The following is a 20,200-nucleotide window of genomic DNA, read 5'->3' on the forward strand; positions in this document are numbered from 1 at the left end:
TAAAATAATCAATAAAAAATCGAAAATAATATACTTTAACTAATCATGTGCTATTACTTCATGCGTGAATTTAACGATTTACATAGTCGAAGATGCTTAACGTCAAATATTAGACTTAAAGTGCAGATTTTATACGATAGATGAGGAGGTTAAATTATAGAGTTTATAGCTCCGATATAGAACGGCAGTGAGAAAATTGTATATACAAAATAGAAAGCGAGCAAGCACAATATTGAGGAAGGTACGAATCGGGAAGTTGTTTACGTCAGATGGCGACTAGAGTGTGAAACAATCGATAGAACTGTTTTCGCACAGCGATCATCCCTTTTGCCAGTGGTGGCAGGGGGAAACACCCCTCACCATCCCTCATTAATGGATGAGCTTGGTAAAGGAGATGCTCTACTTGATTCGTACCTTCCTAAAAATTTTCTTTTGTCACTTTCTACGTTCTATACACAAATTTCACACTGTCTTACTATAACGGAACTATCAACTCTTTACTTTCATCTCCTCATCTATCGTATAAAATGTCCACTTTAATTCTGATATTTGATGTTCAGCATTTCATACTACGAAAATAATCTATTTCCAAGACTTTGGTTGATTTTTCTGCAAAGAATTTCAAGACTGCAATATTATTTTTGTAAAAGCTTATTTGCCTCTAATTTTAAAAGAAGGGGAATTATTCTAAAACAGATCTTGAGATCATTCTGAAGAAATTCTGTGAAAAGTTTTTAGCAAATTATCAAAGTTATCTGCCTAGATATATCAAAATTTTAAACATTTCGAACGCAGAATCAAACTAATAAAAAAATGGGAATTACTATTTGCTAGTCATCATGTATAACGTAAGCAAAAGTAAATTATTCAAATCACTTCAAATGATTTTCACACACACACACACGTTGTGAGATTCGATTAAATTAGAGGAATTTATTAAATTTGATTTTAAGTTTCATGACATAAAAAGTTTATTTCAATATCAAACCGCATTTAAGTTAGCATATAAATGGTTACTTATAAGTATTTACAAGTCACTATTTGGTCACTATTTCCGTAATTTTAGTCATTAAAGTCACGACTATTAATCGCATCAGCACTACCAGCCCTGAGCATAAAGTTAAAAAGAAATACCAAAAGTTCATGTTCTACAATGTTTGTCAGTTTTCAAGTGCCCACGGTCTTAAACATTCCAAAAGTTTCGTTTTTTTTTTTTAATCTTTTTATAGAAGAAGATAAAAAATCGGGCAATGACTTTATGAGATATTTGGGATTTTACATGTTTGTCAAATTTTTACTTTTAAAAAATATCATGTTTATTTTTTAAATAAACCAGCAAAAAAGGTTGTATTCCATTTAATTCCACTTAATTAATTTTAGTATCCATGACAGATACGTATTTCGACTCCAATGTGCAGTCTTCACCAGTGTCATTGCCACTAAAGAACTTATCAAAATCTAACCCCCTTAAGTACTCATTCCCTAGCTAAAAATGTCAAGATCACAGGTATAACAATTAATCTACAATGTGCAAAATCGGAACCTACCTAACTAAAAACTCAAAGATTTAAGTAAACTGCTGTTTTAATTGAAGCATTCCGCTTACAACCCAGTTCCATTACTTCGTTCATAAATGCCATTTCGGTACTACAATTTTATGAAATTTTCAAGGACGCCATTATGATAATCTTACAATATCGAAAATGGTCCAAGTTTAGCAAACACACAACAAACAATTGCGCAAAGTTTCATAAAGAAGGTCGATACGAAGTGCAATTTCCATGTAAATATTTGAAAAATCATAGTAAATTTATTGATCATTTATTCAAGTTACAATCTGTTGCAATGGAGCTTGCATGGTTTGTTAAATTGGCGAAAAGCAAAACTTGAACTTGAATTATGGACGACTGAAGTTCAGGATGGGACTGAAATGCGATAATTTTGCTTGATGGGACAAACGGACTTGTTGTTGTTTTCACATTTTTCATTGTCCAAAGTCCAAAGTTGTATTACATAACATGATAGTAGATGCCAATTGATAGTTGATAGCGTTGTTATCTCAAAATTGACGAAAATCCATATGGGACTGAAATGCGATTATAGGCAGTGTAGTTCTGACAGAAATTTCAACTTCCATATAGTTCAGCTATAGAAAGCACACGAAGAAATTCTGGCTCCAAAAAGTTCCGATGCGTACTCTTAGCTGCATGAAGTTCAGAAAAAGTTCCAAAAAGCATCCCTAAGAACTTCTTAGGAACTTCAGGCAAGGCTGGAAACATGGCCTCCACAAAGTTCCTAACAATCCGCACAAGTCTTTATTAGTAACAAAATTTCATGTCCGTAAATATGAAATGATCATCGTGAGCCTTATATTTATGCAGTGCATCATATCCAAACATTAAAAATAATAAATATGGTGTAATTTCCTGGATTCGAACCCGTGTATTCGGCATGCGATCTATGAACGTTTATCACTGGGCCACAAGTGTGTTGGAATACCATGCAGGCAAACACCAATTTAAAATTCATCAAGATGTTGTATTTTGTATTGAAGTCAGTTAGCTGGCACTGAAAACTCCACCAGTAGGCGGGACAACAGCTCACTTTAACATATCTCAGATGGCGTAGCGGTTAGTGTTGGGGCTCTCACGCAGAAGGACTGGGTTTAATTCTTCAAACAGCTCAAATACTGCTACTAATGATGATAAATTAATGCACGTTCTTACCTGGATTTAGAAATAACTTTCAAAAAGACCTGACTTTCGAATTGGCTTTAATAAAAGTGCGAACTTAAATATAAAATTGGTGTAGAGGTCAAAAAACTTTTTTTTTATCTTATTTAAAGTTCCGCCAGAAGCTGCTTAGAATGCTCTTCAATTATGTTACCGGAACTTTCAAGCTCTTATAACGGCTTAAAAATGAGGCTGCCTAGAATTCTATAGACCACCTTCAACCAAGCTGCTTAAGCCTCAAATAGCCTTTTATCAGAACTTTTGGTTACTTTGGTAGCTTCTAAGTGAAAATGTACCTAGGTTCAAATATACTCGATAAGTTGCGGTGTTTTTTTCAGTCGAGTATTAGTACAATACATGGGTTTAAATGGAAATTACTAATCCTTCTCTCGCTCTTTATACAAATAGTTGACAAACATATTTTGAGGTTCATATTCCCGGTTATTTCATTGCACTGAACTTCGGCAGGACTTCGCTGAACTTCAGCAGGAGCTTTCTGAACTTTGACAGGCCTTCCCTGAACTACGGCAGGACTACCCTGAGGTTCGGCAGGCCTTCCCTGAACTTCGGCAGAACTTCTCTGAACTTCATCAGGACTTCCCTGATTTACGAGAATTTAAGTGAAAGGACTTCCCTGAACTTCAGCAGCGCTTCCCTGAGCTTCGGCAGAACTTCCCTGCACTTTGGCAGAACTTCGGCAGGACTTCCCTGAACTTCAGCAGCCCTTCCCTGAACTTCGGTAGAACTTCCCTGAACTTCGGCAGAACTTCTGTGAACTTCGGCAGGACTTACCTGAACTTCAGCAGGACTTCCCTGAACTTCTGTAGAACTTCTCTGAACTTCGGCAGGAGTTCTCTGAACATTGGTACGACTTCCCTATAGTTTGGAAAAACTTCCCTGAACATCGGCAGAACTTCCCTGAACTTCAACAGACCTTCTCTGAATTTCTACAGAACTTCCCTGAACTTCAGCAAAACTTCTCTGAACTTCGGCAAGGCTTCCCTGAGCTTCGGAGGACTTTCCTGAACTTCGGAAGGTTTTTCGGCAGGGCTTCCCTGAACTTCATCAGGCCTTCCCTGAACTACGGCAAGACTTCCCTGAGCATTAGTAGAAGTACCCTGAACTTGGAATCGTGGAATAGAAGTTGTCATTTCAGTAGTAGAATTATTATAATTATACATGTTCAAAATTTCAATACTTCCCATTTTTCTAATGTTCAATGCTTGTTGGTATTGGTGTATTTCGAATTTGGGTGTGGTTTGAACGGGTGTGGATTCAGTATCAACGGAAAAGCATTAACTTTCACCATAAGGGGAAGATAACCTTTTTTTGCTGTTTTAACTATAATTGAGTTAACCATTCATGCATAAAAGGGAGAATTAATACCCTTTCTTAAATAGTAAAAAATATCAATAATCTGTTAAAAATTACCGAAAATATTGCAAAAACAAGACAAAAATGTGATTTAGATTAGGGGCACAACGAGTTCCGAGTTTGAACTATTTCACCATTTTGAGGTACTTGGCTTTCTACACATTTGATACAATATTTTCAAATGGCTTACCGTAAGGTACACCGCTTTTAAATATAAGACGAGATTTCTGATTGAGATGTTGGTTTCTGATCCAATTTCCCGGATGGAAGGCACAAGCCGGTGGATAATCAAATATTATGAGCATTTCCCAACACACATACCATCTGTATTGTAATCAATTCAAGGGGCTAAAATAACTACATTCTGTAACCATGATTTCATCAATTATTTTTCTCACAACAAATGGTCACCTGTAGAAAAGCTCTACTTCAGCTCAGGACTGAAGAACAGTGCCTAGTTCTTTCAAGCTAGAAGTGGAGAGACGGTAGTACAAAATTTGCATGATAATCCTTCCATTTGCAGCCAAGTAGAAACAGAATTTTCACCACTTGAAAAATTCCACAAGCTTTTGCACTCTCATGAAAAGCGAGCAAAAATGTCAATAGCACAAGAAAGGCACCTCGACCGCCGACCAACTAGAAGGCATCCAGTAGCTAACAACAGTTTTCTTGCCACTGAGAACCGAATTTCCTTGTCCACTCAACAGGAGCAACTGGAGAGCAAACAGCACCAGCAACCAACCCATTGAAGGAAGCAAAATTTTATGCACTTTCAAGTGGCATTTGCCCGCATCCCGAGCAGCTCGAGCATCACTTTGTGGAGTTTGCAGTTGTTGTCGTCCCTCTGCTAAGAACAAGTTGCTTGAAGGTTCGCTTTGTTGATTCTGGCGTTCCTCTCGTGTCGCAGTTGAAGGGTCTTTCAAGTTTGAATCACCTCCAGATTTCTGGCCAACATGTTCACAAGCATTATTTTTTGAACTCTGATGTACACATCATTCTGACACAATCAAACGCACTTATTCACTTATCATTAGCATAACATACTTCACAACTTCGGAACCATCCGCCAACACCACCGCCACTGGCAATCACAAACTGACAAAACGCTCGTCTCGGGATTTCAAGTGGAAAATTGCCTTTTAACCTCCGGGTAGTCACCGTCGCCGCCGCCGCCGCCCAGTCGTTCTAACCTTTACGCTCTGGGAACAAAAACCGGTCAATCAAATTTTATGCTTCGTTCCATCACCCACAGGCACCTCCTTCCGCGAACACGGTTAGAGAAAATGGTTCCATTTTCCCGCCTCCACCGCTTGTCATTGTGTGCTCACCAGCAGCAGCAGCTGTTGCAAGCAGACAGCCATCCAGCCAAAACATCCACCACCCACCACCCACTACGCCACCGTCGCCGCCGCCGGTTGACGGGCTTCGCTTGACTGGATGGCAAAGAGTCGAGTCTCTGCCCAGAACAAGAGTCGCTCGTGGTGGTGGTGGGCCTGACGATTAGCATTTAATTGCATGCGTGTCATCTGGGGCTTAGCTCTTGCCGCTTTTTCCCCGTGCTTTCCCGGGGGAGTTGTACTGCCTATCGTTCCGGGCACACTAATAGAAAATACCAGTACGAGTGAGTGCCAAAAAACGCAGTACGGCCGAAATTTCCGAATCATAATAATACACTCCCTTCGACACGCTCGTGTTCGGTAATAGCGGCGGCACTTAAGGATATTTAACATTTCAAATAGATGATACATTTATCCTGCATTGAAGGGTGGTTTTATTATTTGCCTATGTGGTTTAGGTTTTTCATAAATCTCTCCATTTTATTTTCTAAAACAGTTTACGATCTACAGTAGAAAAAAAAAAAAACAATTTATGTAGAAAACAATGTTCATGTTGCTACATAGTAATTTACATGGTTTGTTCAACACTCAAACAAACACTGACTGCCTCCAGCTGATGATCGTTGTCTGTCATGCAACTAGAAGCAACCTGCTAAATTGCCCGGTTTGAGTATAACGGGCGTACTATCATCTCTATTTACTATCTGCTTATCTGGAAATACAGAAAATCCGTACCAAAGTGGATTCACCCAGCCCCGGTGCCACACACAAACACACCGACGAGTATGTTCGAGATCCCTATCGGGGAAATTAAATTAGCGATACAGCGATGATAAAAGTTACCTACCCCTACGTCAAAGTGCTAGCGGATAGAGACACATGGAAGGCACTCCACAAGGCACTCCAAGTTGTTGTTGTGAAACTTGCAGTTGGTTGGTGGGAACAAAAAATTGGCGTGAAAAAAGAGCATCAGAAGCAAAAGTTGGGTGCTCCACCTGGTGGAGAGGAAGGGAGACCCGGGACATCCCAGATCCGGTCGAGCTGGAACAGAGCTGATGGGAGAAAGAACAGAAAGAGCGTACGCGCAAGGTAGGAACATTAATGAAATTAGATCTATCACCGCAGATAACAACGACGACGACGACGACGACGCGGGTAGTCTGGGACGGTTTGAATGAAGAACGGTACGGACAAACGAAAAAAAAAAAAGGAATTAAAACTCTGAATCACGCTGCCCGGCGCTATAATTATTAGTCGCGGGCAGCGTTGGAGAGTGTAACTCGAGAATGATTTGTAGGAACATTCAGTAACACTATGTATTTCGTTTTTTTTTTCGGCCGAAATAGCTATTGTGGAGGTGCGACTAAAGTGTTGTACGGCCGAGAAAAAAAAATAATTCAAGTGGCAGAGGCCAGTCAAGTGTGAAAGAAGCGGAACATGACTGAATTTATTGTACAGGTGCGTTGTACCAAAGGAGAAAAAACCGCTTGTGGGAATTTTGGAACGTTCATCATTTGTTCAGGAAATGTCGAGCGACGAATTTGGAAACGACAAACTTTGGCATTAGATTGATGACTTTCAAAGCTATATGGGTCTTAATTTTCATTATATCATATCAGATAATCCATCTGGGAAAATACTTACGATTGAACCATTTTCCCATCAATCCTTCGATCCGATGGGACACCTTAAATCGCATTACAAAGTCCAACTTTTCACTTCGCCTTAAACTTTTCTCATTAGATCGTGTGCATCTGTGGGAGTAGAGTAGGAGCACTTCCGGCAGTCTATACATTGGAGAGCCCACTACCACCACCCACCTGGAAGTTGTTTTCCAGTATAGAAGTTTTCCACAGTTAATGATGGAAAAAGTAAAAGCAATTACTATGTTACTCAATTATTTCCTTCGCTCGCATTGCTGAGAATGTTTCCTCATCTTGTTTAAACAGTTGGATGGCTGGCAAATGAGCATGGCGAAAAGTTACCTTTAGCATGAGCAGCTTAATTTGCCTAGGGGACTATGTTTCGCTTGCTGTTTGCTGCATTGCACTGCAACTGTTGTGGAATTATCCGAAAACAAGCAAATATTTTCATCTAAGAGTGAAGGGTTTGTGTGCGAAACGGTCATGTGGTGAGAAAGTTATTAAAAAAAATTAACGTTTGGTGGCCACAACATTATCAAGAAAGAGTTTAACGATTAATTTTCTAATGCCTTTCCGACACTTCCTTCGGCATGATAGTGACACGCTTGGCGTGGATGGCACACAGATTGGTATCCTCGAACAGACCGACCAGATAGGCCTCGCTAGCTTCCTGCAGAGCCATAACAGCTGAGCTCTGGAAGCGCAGATCGGTCTTGAAGTCCTGGGCAATTTCACGGACCAGACGTTGGAAAGGCAACTTTCGGATCAGCAGTTCGGTGGATTTCTGATAGCGACGGATCTCACGCAAGGCGACGGTGCCTGGCCGGTAGCGATGGGGCTTCTTTACACCTCCGGTGGCTGGAGCTCTCTTGCGAGCGGCCTTCGTTGCCAACTGCTTGCGAGGAGCCTTCCCTCCAGTAGACTTGCGAGCGGTCTGCTTAGTGCGAGCCATTTTCGTTGGTTGTGATGTATATTCAATGAGAGCACACTGTGGAATAAAAAAAAATCAATTCCATTCTCATTCCATGCGTTTGCTGTGTTCAACCAATCAGAAATGATGAAAGAACAAGAACACAACAACTAACAAAAAGAATTTAACCCTCGAGTAGGTATAAAAGAGCCAAAATTTGGAGTTTTGGATCACTTTCGTTTCAACCTCCATCGACGATACTTTTACCATATTAGAAAATGACTGGACGCGGCAAGGTTTTTTTTTTTTTTTTTTTTTCCTTTATTATAGAGATTTTTAGCCATAGGCTAGTTCATCTCTTAAAACGCGGCAAGGGAGGAAAAGGCCTTGGCAAAGGAGGAGCCAAGCGTCATCGAAAAGTGTTGCGCGACAACATCCAGGGCATCACTAAACCCGCAATCCGTCGTTTGGCTCGTCGTGGTGGAGTGAAGAGAATATCCGGTCTCATCTACGAAGAAACCAGAGGAGTGCTGAAGGTATTTCTGGAAAACGTTATTCGTGACGCCGTTACTTACACCGAAGTAAGACTGTCACCGCCATGGATGTCGTTTACACTCTGAAGCGGCAGGGACGTACTCTGTACGGATTCGGGGGTTAATTTAGTATCATCGACTCAGAACAAAAAACCGGCCCTTTTCAGGGCCACCATATAAATTTAAAAGTTGTTTTAGAATTGACTTTCTTGCCAGAATGTGAAAGGTTGAAGTGATGTGATGGAGCGTTCATCAATCTGCGGGTGTTAAGCTTAAATCAACGTAGGTCCTGCTGGTTACCGCTACTAATTCAGTACCGACAATATTCTGCATACATTTTGGTGTGGTAGTTTCAGATACGTCGTGCACTTCCGGAATCGAGAGAAGAAATTAATGAAAACGCCTGAGTTGTCCGAACGCGCTTTGGGGAAAGATATCGCAAAAGAGTTATTAAGGAATATTCCTAAAATATAATATACACAATTAGGTACAACACATAACAGACGTTATCCAACGCCAACCCTGCGGTCGTATCTAGTATACAACCCTTCCAACTTTTTTATCATATATAAATTTCAATTTTACTTTGTAATATGAATTGTGTTTTAGTGATCATGGACATCTCTTTTTAATCAATTATTATTTTAAAAATTTGTTTGCTGTATTTCGTCACGCAGCAAGGTTTGATTAAAATTAATATATTTTTGTCATATTTACTTTACAAGTTCTGATTAATTTATTTCTAATATTAACTGAAGCCTTCCTTCATGATGACTAGCCCATAACAAACCAAACAAGCTGTATCTTTTCTGAATGTCTTCGAAGCAATTTAAAAAAGGCAATAGAGTTCAGTCGAGATAGCTTAAGAGATGTGCAATATTTGTACGCTGGTAAAATCGTCGCGTCGCAGTCGTAGTGTACTTTGTGAAGTAAGGGGCACGGTAGCCCAAAAATGTGAAACACACTTAGTTTTTTCTACCAAGCTCGGCTGTGCAAATTACGGCACAAATAAGTTTCACTGAAATCTCTACAAACGTGACATTTGATTGCTGAGTCTCAGATAATGCTTAGCTGAATCTGAGCAAACAAATGAAATGTTTGCTGAGATCTCATTAAAACCTTTTTTGCCGAGATTTGCACAGGCGAGCTCGGTAGAAAAAACTAAGTGGCACATCGAAACAACGGACGTTGCATAAATCTAGAATTTAATGAAGGCATAAGCGCTTTTTCGTAGCTTTTTTCTCCAGGTTCAAAAGATCATTGGTCGTAGAGACTTATTCTTGAATAAATCCCTGGTGCTATCATATTAAGAAGACCAAAAGTAGCATCGCTTGTTTATAGTGTGTTTTGTGAAACTTAATATCGTCATCAACGTCACCGTCGGGGTCGGTTTTGAATAGTTGCAATAACAACGGGGGGGCTTGGTGGTCTTAGAGCGTCCATTTTTGCTTACTGAGTAGAACATAATGAGTTTAATCTCAAACCTCAACACATTCAAGATTCGTTAATCGCTTTATTTGTAATGTGAATAGATTGGAATAACAACGAATCGATCATTGGTGTTTTGTAATAAAAAGTAAAACGGCAGAACGTTTATTCAAACAGTGAGAGGTAGAGCCATGGCAAACAACAATCACCAGTAATGGTCGCTGCTCACAGGCAAAACGTAACAATCGCTGCTGATGATGTAAATCATAATGAAAACAGTGAAGACTTCTGCAGTACGATGATAGGAAAAAGGGAAACGACAGAATAAAATGAAAACAATGCCTACGCATTCCAAGTTCAGTTCGGCACGCGTGACTGTGTGAGTTAAGGCCGGCGCACAATGCATACGTTTTCGGATTTTTTGACAGATAATACATGGGCTAACTGTCAAAAAACCTGAAAACGTATCTATTGTGCGCCGGCCTTTACAATCAAAGCTGGCAAAATTAAACGCAAGCTGTTGGGCTCACTCACCAATACACTCAAATAAGCAAGCAAAGCAGCAACTGCTTCAAAACGAGCGAGTGTCGTGATTGTCGGGAATGACCAGATCGGTGATGGATCAACACCGAAGACAACATTCACCAGTTGCTTTTTACTTCTTTCGTCAACTTGGATGGATGGTCATGGAGAGTACTTCGATAGAAATGTACTAAGCGTTACTACCATCAGCTGTTTGACGATCGTGATTGTGATAGGTCGCAACTCTGGATGGCTTAGTACAGCACTAGCAGCGGGAACGCGCGCAGCAGTGAGTAGTAAACTCGATATCACCACCACCTCATCACCTCACCACCGAGCTTTCGGATCGCCGAAATTCACCACGTTGAGTCACCGTAAGCAAAAACCAGGCCTGCAAGTACCAAAGAGCTTTTTTCCTTTTGTCCTTGTGCACAAGTGACCGGCGACCGATAATTGTTGTCCTCGATGATCGCTCCAATTTAATTTGATGTCATCGACTTGCCTGTGGGCTATTTGCAAGCGCTTTTGTTTTTTGTTGACAATGGTCCGGACCGAACAGAGTTAGAAACGCACAGTAGATAGGGAAAACCAAATAGAATTTAGAATAATTAAAATTAAACCATTTTGAATCTTGAATATATCGCTTATTAGATTTCCTATTCACTGATAATAATGATTCATGGTGAATAGTTCCCTGAAAGTTTTCCTTTTGCGCGTGCTGTTTTAAAATTGGCATCGATGCAGTCTTGTGCACTTCTGTATGAAGGCAGTCCCCTTTCGTGACGGTGTCGCTTTCTAGCGTGGATAGCGGAAACTTTCAATGATGATAACTGAAAGCTTTGAAGGAGAACTTTACTTGCCGTATGCTTAGGGTAGAGTTTGAGATGTTGTTCGTTCGGGTGTGATGAGATCTATGAGACTAGAGCGGGTGAAGTTGGGGCCTACTTGTAGTAAGGTCTCATGTCGGGCAAATTGAAAATTAACGATCGGTCCTTATTAGAGGTGGCGCATAAGCCGTTCGTTTAACAAAATCGGATGCGAAACGGTAGTCCCTGGTGTTTTTTTTGTGTGGATTAATCCTTTCATTGGGGAGTAGATCGCCAATCGTCACTGGACGATTTTGGGCGTGCTACAATACATATAAATGAAAAATGTGACCAAGGGTAGAAACCAACATATCAGCAAAGGTTTATTTAAATCGGAAACAATCATGTCCAACCGGTTTGCGTTTTGAGCTGAAAATGTTCTATAATCACTTTTATTGTTCTTCAATAATCTCTCAGTTGCATTCTCAAGAATACATATAGACAAAAATAATAAGCGCACAAAGAAGTTTAATTATTATTACTGACTATTGAATGGTAGATGGACAAACGTGAGATGGACCGAAATGTTCGGGCTCATCTGTGCTACCATGGGAAGGAGAGGGTTAAAACAAAAAATATGACCTAAATGCCCACTTAAAAGCCTCACTAAAACTTAACACTCAACACTCAACACCCACAATGGCGTCACAATGTACCGATGTAAATAGTTTCTGTGCTAAGTAGCCATCAGATGTCACTACTGTTGTTTGTGGCGACATCTGTAGGAAATTACACATAAACTTCTTTCCGGTAGTTGTTAACAGAAAACAGTGCAGTCAACAATCCTCGAATTAGCGGCGACGGTGGTGTATTGGTAAGCGTGATTTTCTATCACCCCAAAAGACCTGGGTTTATTCCCAGTCGGCACCGTCTGAGGTATAAAATCTCTGATCACGCCTTCCTTCGGAAAGTAAGGAAAGTAAAGTCCCCGGTTCATGAGATGATGGGTCGGTAGGTAGGGTCCAGGTGTGGGAGCTGCCTCCCTGGTGTCGGTAGTATTGGTACTCAGAACGGAAAACAAGATCGACGGAAAACAAATCAGGGAAAAAAATCCTAGAAATCCTTTTCACAGACTTCAAAACATGACACTGCAAAACACATCGCTTCTATATATGCATTAAAATGTACATCCGAAGTCCCTCCTTTCAAGCATACTCAGCTCAAAAAACTGGGGCTTATGAAGTATATTTTGTGTCGAGTATGCTTAAAAGGAAGGACTTTGGACGTGCATTTAAATACATGCATAAATAAGGCTACCTAACAACATGTTCAGTGCCAAGTACTCTATTCTGAGGTCTGTGAGAGGGAATCACAAATCGTGTGTCATCAAAATACATGGCATGGTGAGGAATAGAGCACGTGTGAGAGAGAAAGAATTGTGTGAGAGACAAAGTAGCTTACTGCCTTTGTAGGAAAGTAGAAAGTAAAGTGTATGGGAATGAGCTGGTTCATTGATTTTACAATAATTCAATAAACAAATTTGAAAATAAAAGTTTCAAAGAATGTATGTAGATTAGACTGATGCAAAATTTGACTTTTTCGCTCCACAATACTTAAACGATTCCAAATCGGATCCTGACTAACCTCTCAAAATTTGAACCCCTTTGGTGAGAAACTGAGATGGCACAAACCATTTGAAGTTTGTATGGGAATTACTATGGTAAACCAAGATTTTTGTTCATGTCTATCTAATAATTCACCATATCGGTCTGCTTCAAAAGATTTCAACTGTACTTGTAGGAAATTTTCCCAGCTACAACTTTGCCGAAGACTACTTTTTGATTAAATGCAAGGATCGAAAGTTATCAATGGTTCAATGCACTGATGTCTTATGATCATGCTCAATCAACTGCTCAGCAGGCAACATTGGTGTTTCTGGGGCGTTGAATAGGACACCAAAATCTTGGCAACTATGTCACACTGCAAAATACAGTGTTGCCTAAAAGGCAGCTGCTTGATCATGTCATAAGTTTACCGATCTCTTAAATAATTAATAACTTTTTCCTGTCTCGTTTTACATAGAAACGATCTTCAGCAAAGTTGTAGCTAGGAAAATTTTGGCTATCGAACTGTTTCGCAGCTCAATATGAAAAAAGACTAGAAGGCAATGAACAAAAAGTTGAGATTTCCCATAGTAATTTACATGTAAACTTCAAATGGCTTGTGCGAAGTCTGTTTCTAACCAAATGAGTTGTAACTTTGGGAGGCTAATCAGGACCCGATTTGAAACCATTTAAGCACTGTGGAGCGAAAAAGTCAAATTTTGCATCAGTCTAATGTAGATATTTACTATCTCTATACACGTGAATTCTTGATTACTGCTTATAATTATTGTAAATAATTGATTTTTTCTCAGCTCTGAGAATATTATTTATGGGAACCACATAGTTGCTAAGCTTTCTTATTTATTACCTAAATGACTTTAAGCACTAAAATGGCCTAGAATAGTTTAAAAAACGCAAAAATTACCTTAATATCACTAAAATTGCCTGTCAACGTTTTTGACGATCTTTTAAACGGCAACTTTCATAATATTTAATACTTAATAATCTGATAAACAAAAAAATGTCCCCAAAAAGACAAAATGAACAAAACTGTATAAACTGACGCTATACCAAAATGGCCTTGAATTAACCAAAATGTTCTGAAAATCCCAAAATAGTCCTGAAATTAAATGATATAATAGCAAACCTAGCCTTGAAAATGTCCATAAAACTAAAATTATTCTAAAAAATTGTACTCCTTCCAGTTCATTTATTTGTAAGGCTCAATTGCGTTAGCTTTACCAAGCCAATATTTAATTGTTTATAGATTTACAAGAATAGCTTAATACTACGTCCAGTAGAGGTGGACCGATTACTCGCGGTTTCCTCTATGTTAAAAAGGGTAACATTGTTGAGGGTAGGATCAGAGGAGAAGCATGGAAATGGGGTATCGTTGATTTATCAACGAGTTGTCACCTGCACTATAACGTTGTCAAAATCAAATGCGTTAAATTCTTATACCAGACATTTGAAGAAACACATAAATCGACTGCATATAGCAAAGTCACGAGTTCCCAATACGTCGCTTCCTTGGACCTCAAGGGTATTCAAAAGGCGCTCTTTTACATTGCAAAACTGCGTGATGGATGTCATCGTAGCCATTTTCACACCGACAGATATTTCTACGAGGAGATGCGCATCTAGCGAGTAGTGGTTGGATAAAAGTTCACTCATAACGCGAATGAAGTCACGACTTACGTTCAAGCCTCTACCATCCTCTCGGAGAAACATTAGGAATAATTAAAAGTAATCACCGTCCAAGATTTCCAGTTTCCCAATCGGTTCACAATTCGCCTTTGCCAGAGAGTCCGCTTTCTCATTGCCTGGGATTGAGCAATGTGAGGAAACCCATACAAAGGCTGCTCCCTTATTTTTGAAAGGAAATAAGATCAGTACCTACCAGGTTTCATCGACCGGTGAGCCGCAATCGAACTGAGACGATCTGAAGAGATGAAGATGGTTTGCGAGCATGTTGGAAATCAGCCCCATTCTGAAGTTGATTACTGCCCAGCATAAAAACCGAACAAGGTTCCTGAAGTTTGTGGAAAGTGTTAGAGTTCCATTGAGACGTGTTGGTACTTTACCAACACGTCATTTGCGTGTCAAGATAAGTGGGATAATAATAGGTCGATATCGCATGAGTCGATCTGATATCGCATGAGTTGCTTGTTTCATGGACAAATCATATTCAACTGAGGAACTGTAGTTGGTGAAGTGAGCACGGTTTGGAGTATACCATGGAAGACAAATGTCCAACGATATGTAAAGGGGGTAAATTCTCATAAATCGGGATTTTGTGTTCAGCCGAAGAATTTCAAAATTTTCATTTATGCTTGAGTTCGTCACTCCGCATTTAATAAGTATTTTGAGAGAAACGGTTCTGAAGGCGTGCTACTCTAGCCTGAACCTCAAGACTTATGTTATGTGTTGTGTGCATACAGCTGAGAGCAACAAAAATGGCATTGTTATTTATGAATAATTTGAAAACACCAAAATATTTAGGGGAATAAGATTCCATTAAGGCTTTAATTTGTATAAGAACACGCAAAACAAACTTCTCATACATACAATGTAAGGTTGGATTTATTACATCCTCATACGACAAATGAAATGGCAATTCATGCAGTGGACTGCAGTCCGCATCGTGCTCTCTTGCCGTGCGGATCTATTTGCTTTTTGCTTAAGGAAGTGTTACTACTACCTAAAGCTACAACAAATTTAAACAGCACTTTTCAGTGCTCAACCTGTAAAAATTTTCTACCTTGTTCAACTCCTCTTATTCCTCTTCGATCCTTGTTTGGACCCTACCCGAGGTAATCCTTCTTGGATATCGATTTGGAAAATTCCTCTTCGATCCTTCAGATTCTTATAGTAATCTGCTTGGAAGTCGATTTGGATAAAACATTTACTGCCGCCATGGCACCTAAACGCAAAAGAAAGGGGCAAACTCTTGACCTCCCTTCTGAAGAAATTAATTTGAGTAATCAATTTGATTTGCTCACGGATGATGAGAATGATCCATCATCCAAGAAAAATTCTAGTAAACTTTCCCGGCTTAATGCCAAGAAGGAAAAGATTCCCCCTATTGTGATAACCACTACCGATTTCCATGCTCTTCGCATGGAACTTTTGAATTTCGTGAAAGTTAAGTTTTCACTACAAATTGGACGTCGGGGTGAATGCCGTATATTGGCTGAAACCTTGGACGGATTTAAATGTCTTCTCAAGTATCTTACTGAGAAGCAGCACATTTTTTTACTTACGACACCAAAACTGAACGTGTGTTCAAGGTTGTCATGAAAGGACTGCCCAGTGGTGAATCCCTGGATCAGATCAAAGATGAACTGGCAAAATTACTTGGAGTTGTGCCACTCCAAGTAATCAAAATGAAAATGAAATCCCGTCCTGGCGATTCGCGCAACGGGATTTCTAATGATTTTTATTTAGTTCACTTCAAGTCTAGTGAACTAAACAACCTTAAGGCCTTAGAAAAAGCTAGCCTTATGCTCCATGTCCGAGTGAAGTGGGAACACTTCAGGAAGACTGGAGGAAATTTCCAAAACCTCACCCAGTGCCGTAAGTGCCAGGGATGGGGTCACGGAACTAAAAATTGCTACATGCCAGCTAAATGCATGAATTGTGGTGATTCCTCTCACGCAAAGGACGACTGTCCTGTGAAGGAAGATCCTAAGAAATTTAAATGTTCAAATTGTGGTGAAAACCACAAATCCAATTTTTGGGAATGTAAGACTCGCAAAGCGATCCTACAATCTCGTTCTAACCGACAGGTAGGAAACGCTCCACGTTTCCGACCAGGTACAAATTCCTCTGCTGTTAACAACGGTCAGCGAGGAACAAATTCTACATTCGTACCCGTAGGTACAAATATCTCCCCTGCTTCAAATGTTTCATCTGTACCTACTCCCCTCGCTGCTAACAATGTTCAGCGAGTTAATGGAGCTACCTATGCTGCTATTGCAACGGGTAGAAATCAAAATACTAACCAACGTTCTAATGGAAATTTTGACAATTTTGACTTAGGAAGCATTACTGCCCCCAAAATGGAATTTTTACAGAATTCATTAATTGACATGATTTCTGATATGCTTAAATCTAACTCCATGTTTGATGCTATTCAAACTGGAGTAAAATTTGCAAATAATATTGTCATGACTTTAAAATTCAGTAATGGATTTTAAAGCATTAAATATTGTAAATTGGAATGCTCGATCTCTTAAAGATAATGAAGACGAGCTATTTAACTTTTTAAGAGTTCATAACGTGCATATTGCCGTTATAACTGAAACGTTCCTTAAACCTGCCCATAAGGTTAAGAAGGACGCAAATTACTTGATTTATAGAAATGATCGTCTTGATGGACCCTGTGGTGGCGTTGCCATCATTATTCATAGACGAATCAAACATAAAATTCTTTCTTCATTTGAAACCAAAGTTTTTGAAACTTTGGGAGTTTCTGTTGAAACAAAATTTAGACAACTTACGTTTATAGCTGCCTATTTGCCATTCCAATGCGTAGGCCAGCAAAAGAATTTTCTCAAGGGTGACCTCCAGAAACTTACCCGTCATAGGTCTAAATTCTTCATTATTGGTGATTTTAATGCAAAACACCGCTCATGGAATAATGCTCAAAGCAATTCCAATGGTAATATTCTGTTTGATGATTGTTCTGCAGGTTATTACACTATTCAATATCCAAACAGCCCAACATGCTTTTCTTCTGCAAGAAATCCCTCCACTATTGATTTGGTCTTAACTGATTCATGTCAACTTTGTAGCCAATTGGTTACCCATGCTGACTTCGGTTCTGATCACCTTCCAGTAACTTTTGAAATATCCCAAGAAATAATTTGTAATCCCAACAGCTCTACTTTCAATTACCATAGAGCTGATTGGGAGCAGTATCGAACATTTATGGAATATAACTTCGATCCAAACATTCCTTTGCAAACCAAAGATGAAATTAATTATGCTCTTGAATCTCTGACTACTTCTATAGTTGAAGCAAGAGCTACCTCAATACCAAAATGCGAGGTTAAATTCGATTCAATTATAATAGACGATGATCTTCAGCTCTTGATCCGTCTTAAAAATGTCCGTAGGAGACAATATCAAAGAACACGCGATCCTGCCATGAAAGTTATCTGGCGGGATTTGCAAAAACAAATTAAAAAGCGATTCTCTGCCCTGAGGAACAAAACTTTTGAAAATAATATTTCTAAATTAGACCCGAGTTCCAAACCCTTTTGGAAACTCACAAAAATTTTGAAAAAACCTCAAAAGCCTATTCCAGCGCTTAAAGAAGGTGGTAAAATTTTGATCACAAATTTGGAAAAAGCTCAGAAACTTGCTAAGCAATTCGAGAGTTCCCATAATTTCAGTTTGGGTCTTACTAGTCCTATTGAGAATCAGGTTGCTCGGGATTTTCTGAATATTTTCTCTCGGGAAAATATTTTTGATGATTCCTGGGGGACTGATTTGGACGAAGTAAGGTCTATAACTAAAAAGTTTCAAAATATGAAAGCTCCAGGTGATGATGGAATTTTCTATATCCTCATCAAAAAAACTCCCAGAGAGTACCTTGTCTTTCTTGGTAAAATTATTTAACAGATGTTTCCATTTGGCATACTTTCCTGATAAATGGAAAAATGCAAAAGTTGTTCCAATTTTGAAGCCGGATAAAAATCCAGCTGAAGCTTCTAGCTACCGTCCAATAAGTTTGCTTTCTTCAATAAGTAAACTTTTTGAAAAGATAATTTTGAATAGAATGATGCTTCACATCAATACGAACTCAATTTTTGCAGATGAGCAGTTTGGATTTCGCCATGGGCATTCAACTACTCATCAACTCTTAAGAGTTAACAATTTAATTCGTTCAAACAAATCTGAAGGCCACTCAACTGGAGTTGCTCTTCTAGACATAGAAAAAGCATTCGACAGTGTTTGGCATGAAGGTTTGATTGCTAAATTGAAAAAGTTTAATTTTCCACTTTATATTATGAAATTAGTTCAAAATTATTTAACTGACAGAACTCTTCAAGTAAATTATCAAAATTCCAAATCTAATCGACTACCTGTTAGGGCAGGAGTTCCTCAGGGTAGCATTCTTGGGCCTATATTGTATAACATTTTCACTTCGGACCTCCCTGATTTGCCTCAGGGTTGCCACAAATCTTTGTTCGCTGATGACACAGGCATTTCCGCTAAAGGAAGAAGTCTTCGTGTTATTTGCAGCAGACTTCAGAAAAGTTTAGATATTTTCTCTTCTTATTTACAAAAATGGAAGATTTCTCCCAACGCTTCCAAAACTCAACTTATAATATTTCCACACAAGCCTAGAGCTTCGTTTTTGAAACCTAGTAGTAGGCACATAGTCACTATGAACGGAGTTCCAATTTCCTGGTCAAACCAAGTGAAATATCTTGGATTAATACTTGACCAAAAATTAACTTTTAAAGATCACATTGAGGGCATTCAAGCCAAATGTAACAAATATATTAAATGTTTGTATCCTCTTATAAACAGGAAATCCAAACTTTGCCTGACGAATAAACTTCTAATATTTAAACAAGTTTTTAGACCGGCCATGCTTTACGCTGTACCAATATGGTCTAGTTGCTGCACTACCAGGAAAAAAGCACTTCAAAGGATTCAGAACAAAATTCTGAAAATGATTTTGAAGTTGCCTCCCTGGTACAGTACTACCGAAGTACATAGAATTTCGAATGTTGAGACTTTAGCACAAATGTCCAACAAAATAATTAATAATTTCAGGCAAAAATCGTTGCAATCCTCAATTGCAACGATTAATTTACTTTATACTTAGATAAGATTTAGTTTTAGTGTTTAGTTTTAAGATATCAATTGTTATACTGACATGCAGGTAAAAAAAACCTGTTTAAAATACTGAATTGCCAAGACATGAACAATGTAAAAACACTTAGATATATATCATAACAATTAAGGCTGGTAAGTTACTGTAGTAACTGGAGCACCTAGGTTAAAAATGAAATGTAATTTATTTTGAATTTGGAACAAATAAAGAGTTAAAAAAAAAAAAAAAAATGCAGTGGACTGCAGTGTACACACATATTTTTTTCCAGAATGCATATTTTTGTAAAAAAAAAAAACATTCATGAGACAATATTTTAGACGCAATGCATTTGGAGAAATAAACTTAGTTCGAAAAATAAGCTAACATAAAAATTACAACATTATTAAAAAAATTGCGGCCAAATTACAGATTTTTTTCAAGTTGCGAAACATTGAAAAATCTGCAAACTTTTCAAGCAA

The 20,200-nt window shown here is 38.8% G+C and overlaps 1 protein-coding gene across 1 annotated transcript; it reads right to left on the minus strand.

Annotated features, from left to right (window-relative positions):
- Positions 1-7,648: 7,648 nt before the first annotated feature.
- On the minus strand, positions 7,649-8,038 carry LOC135703216 (histone H3-like). The gene has a single exon (XM_065224338.1). The coding sequence runs from the start codon at positions 8,036-8,038 to the stop codon at positions 7,649-7,651; it is 390 nt and encodes a 129-aa protein (XP_065080410.1).
- Between the last annotated feature and the right edge of the window lie 12,162 nt (positions 8,039-20,200).

Source organism: Ochlerotatus camptorhynchus, unplaced genomic scaffold, assembly GCF_037179485.1.
Source record: "Ochlerotatus camptorhynchus isolate MF236.1 unplaced genomic scaffold, CSIRO-AGI_Acam_v1.1 ptg000211l, whole genome shotgun sequence".
In the NCBI taxonomy this organism is placed as follows: domain Eukaryota; kingdom Metazoa; phylum Arthropoda; class Insecta; order Diptera; family Culicidae; genus Ochlerotatus; species Ochlerotatus camptorhynchus.

What these genes read in the sequence shown, in the direction of transcription:
- LOC135703216 (XM_065224338.1), bottom strand. Translation starts at nt 8,038, where the DNA reads ATGGCTCGCACTAAGCAGACCGCTCGCAAGTCTACTGGAGGGAAGGCT.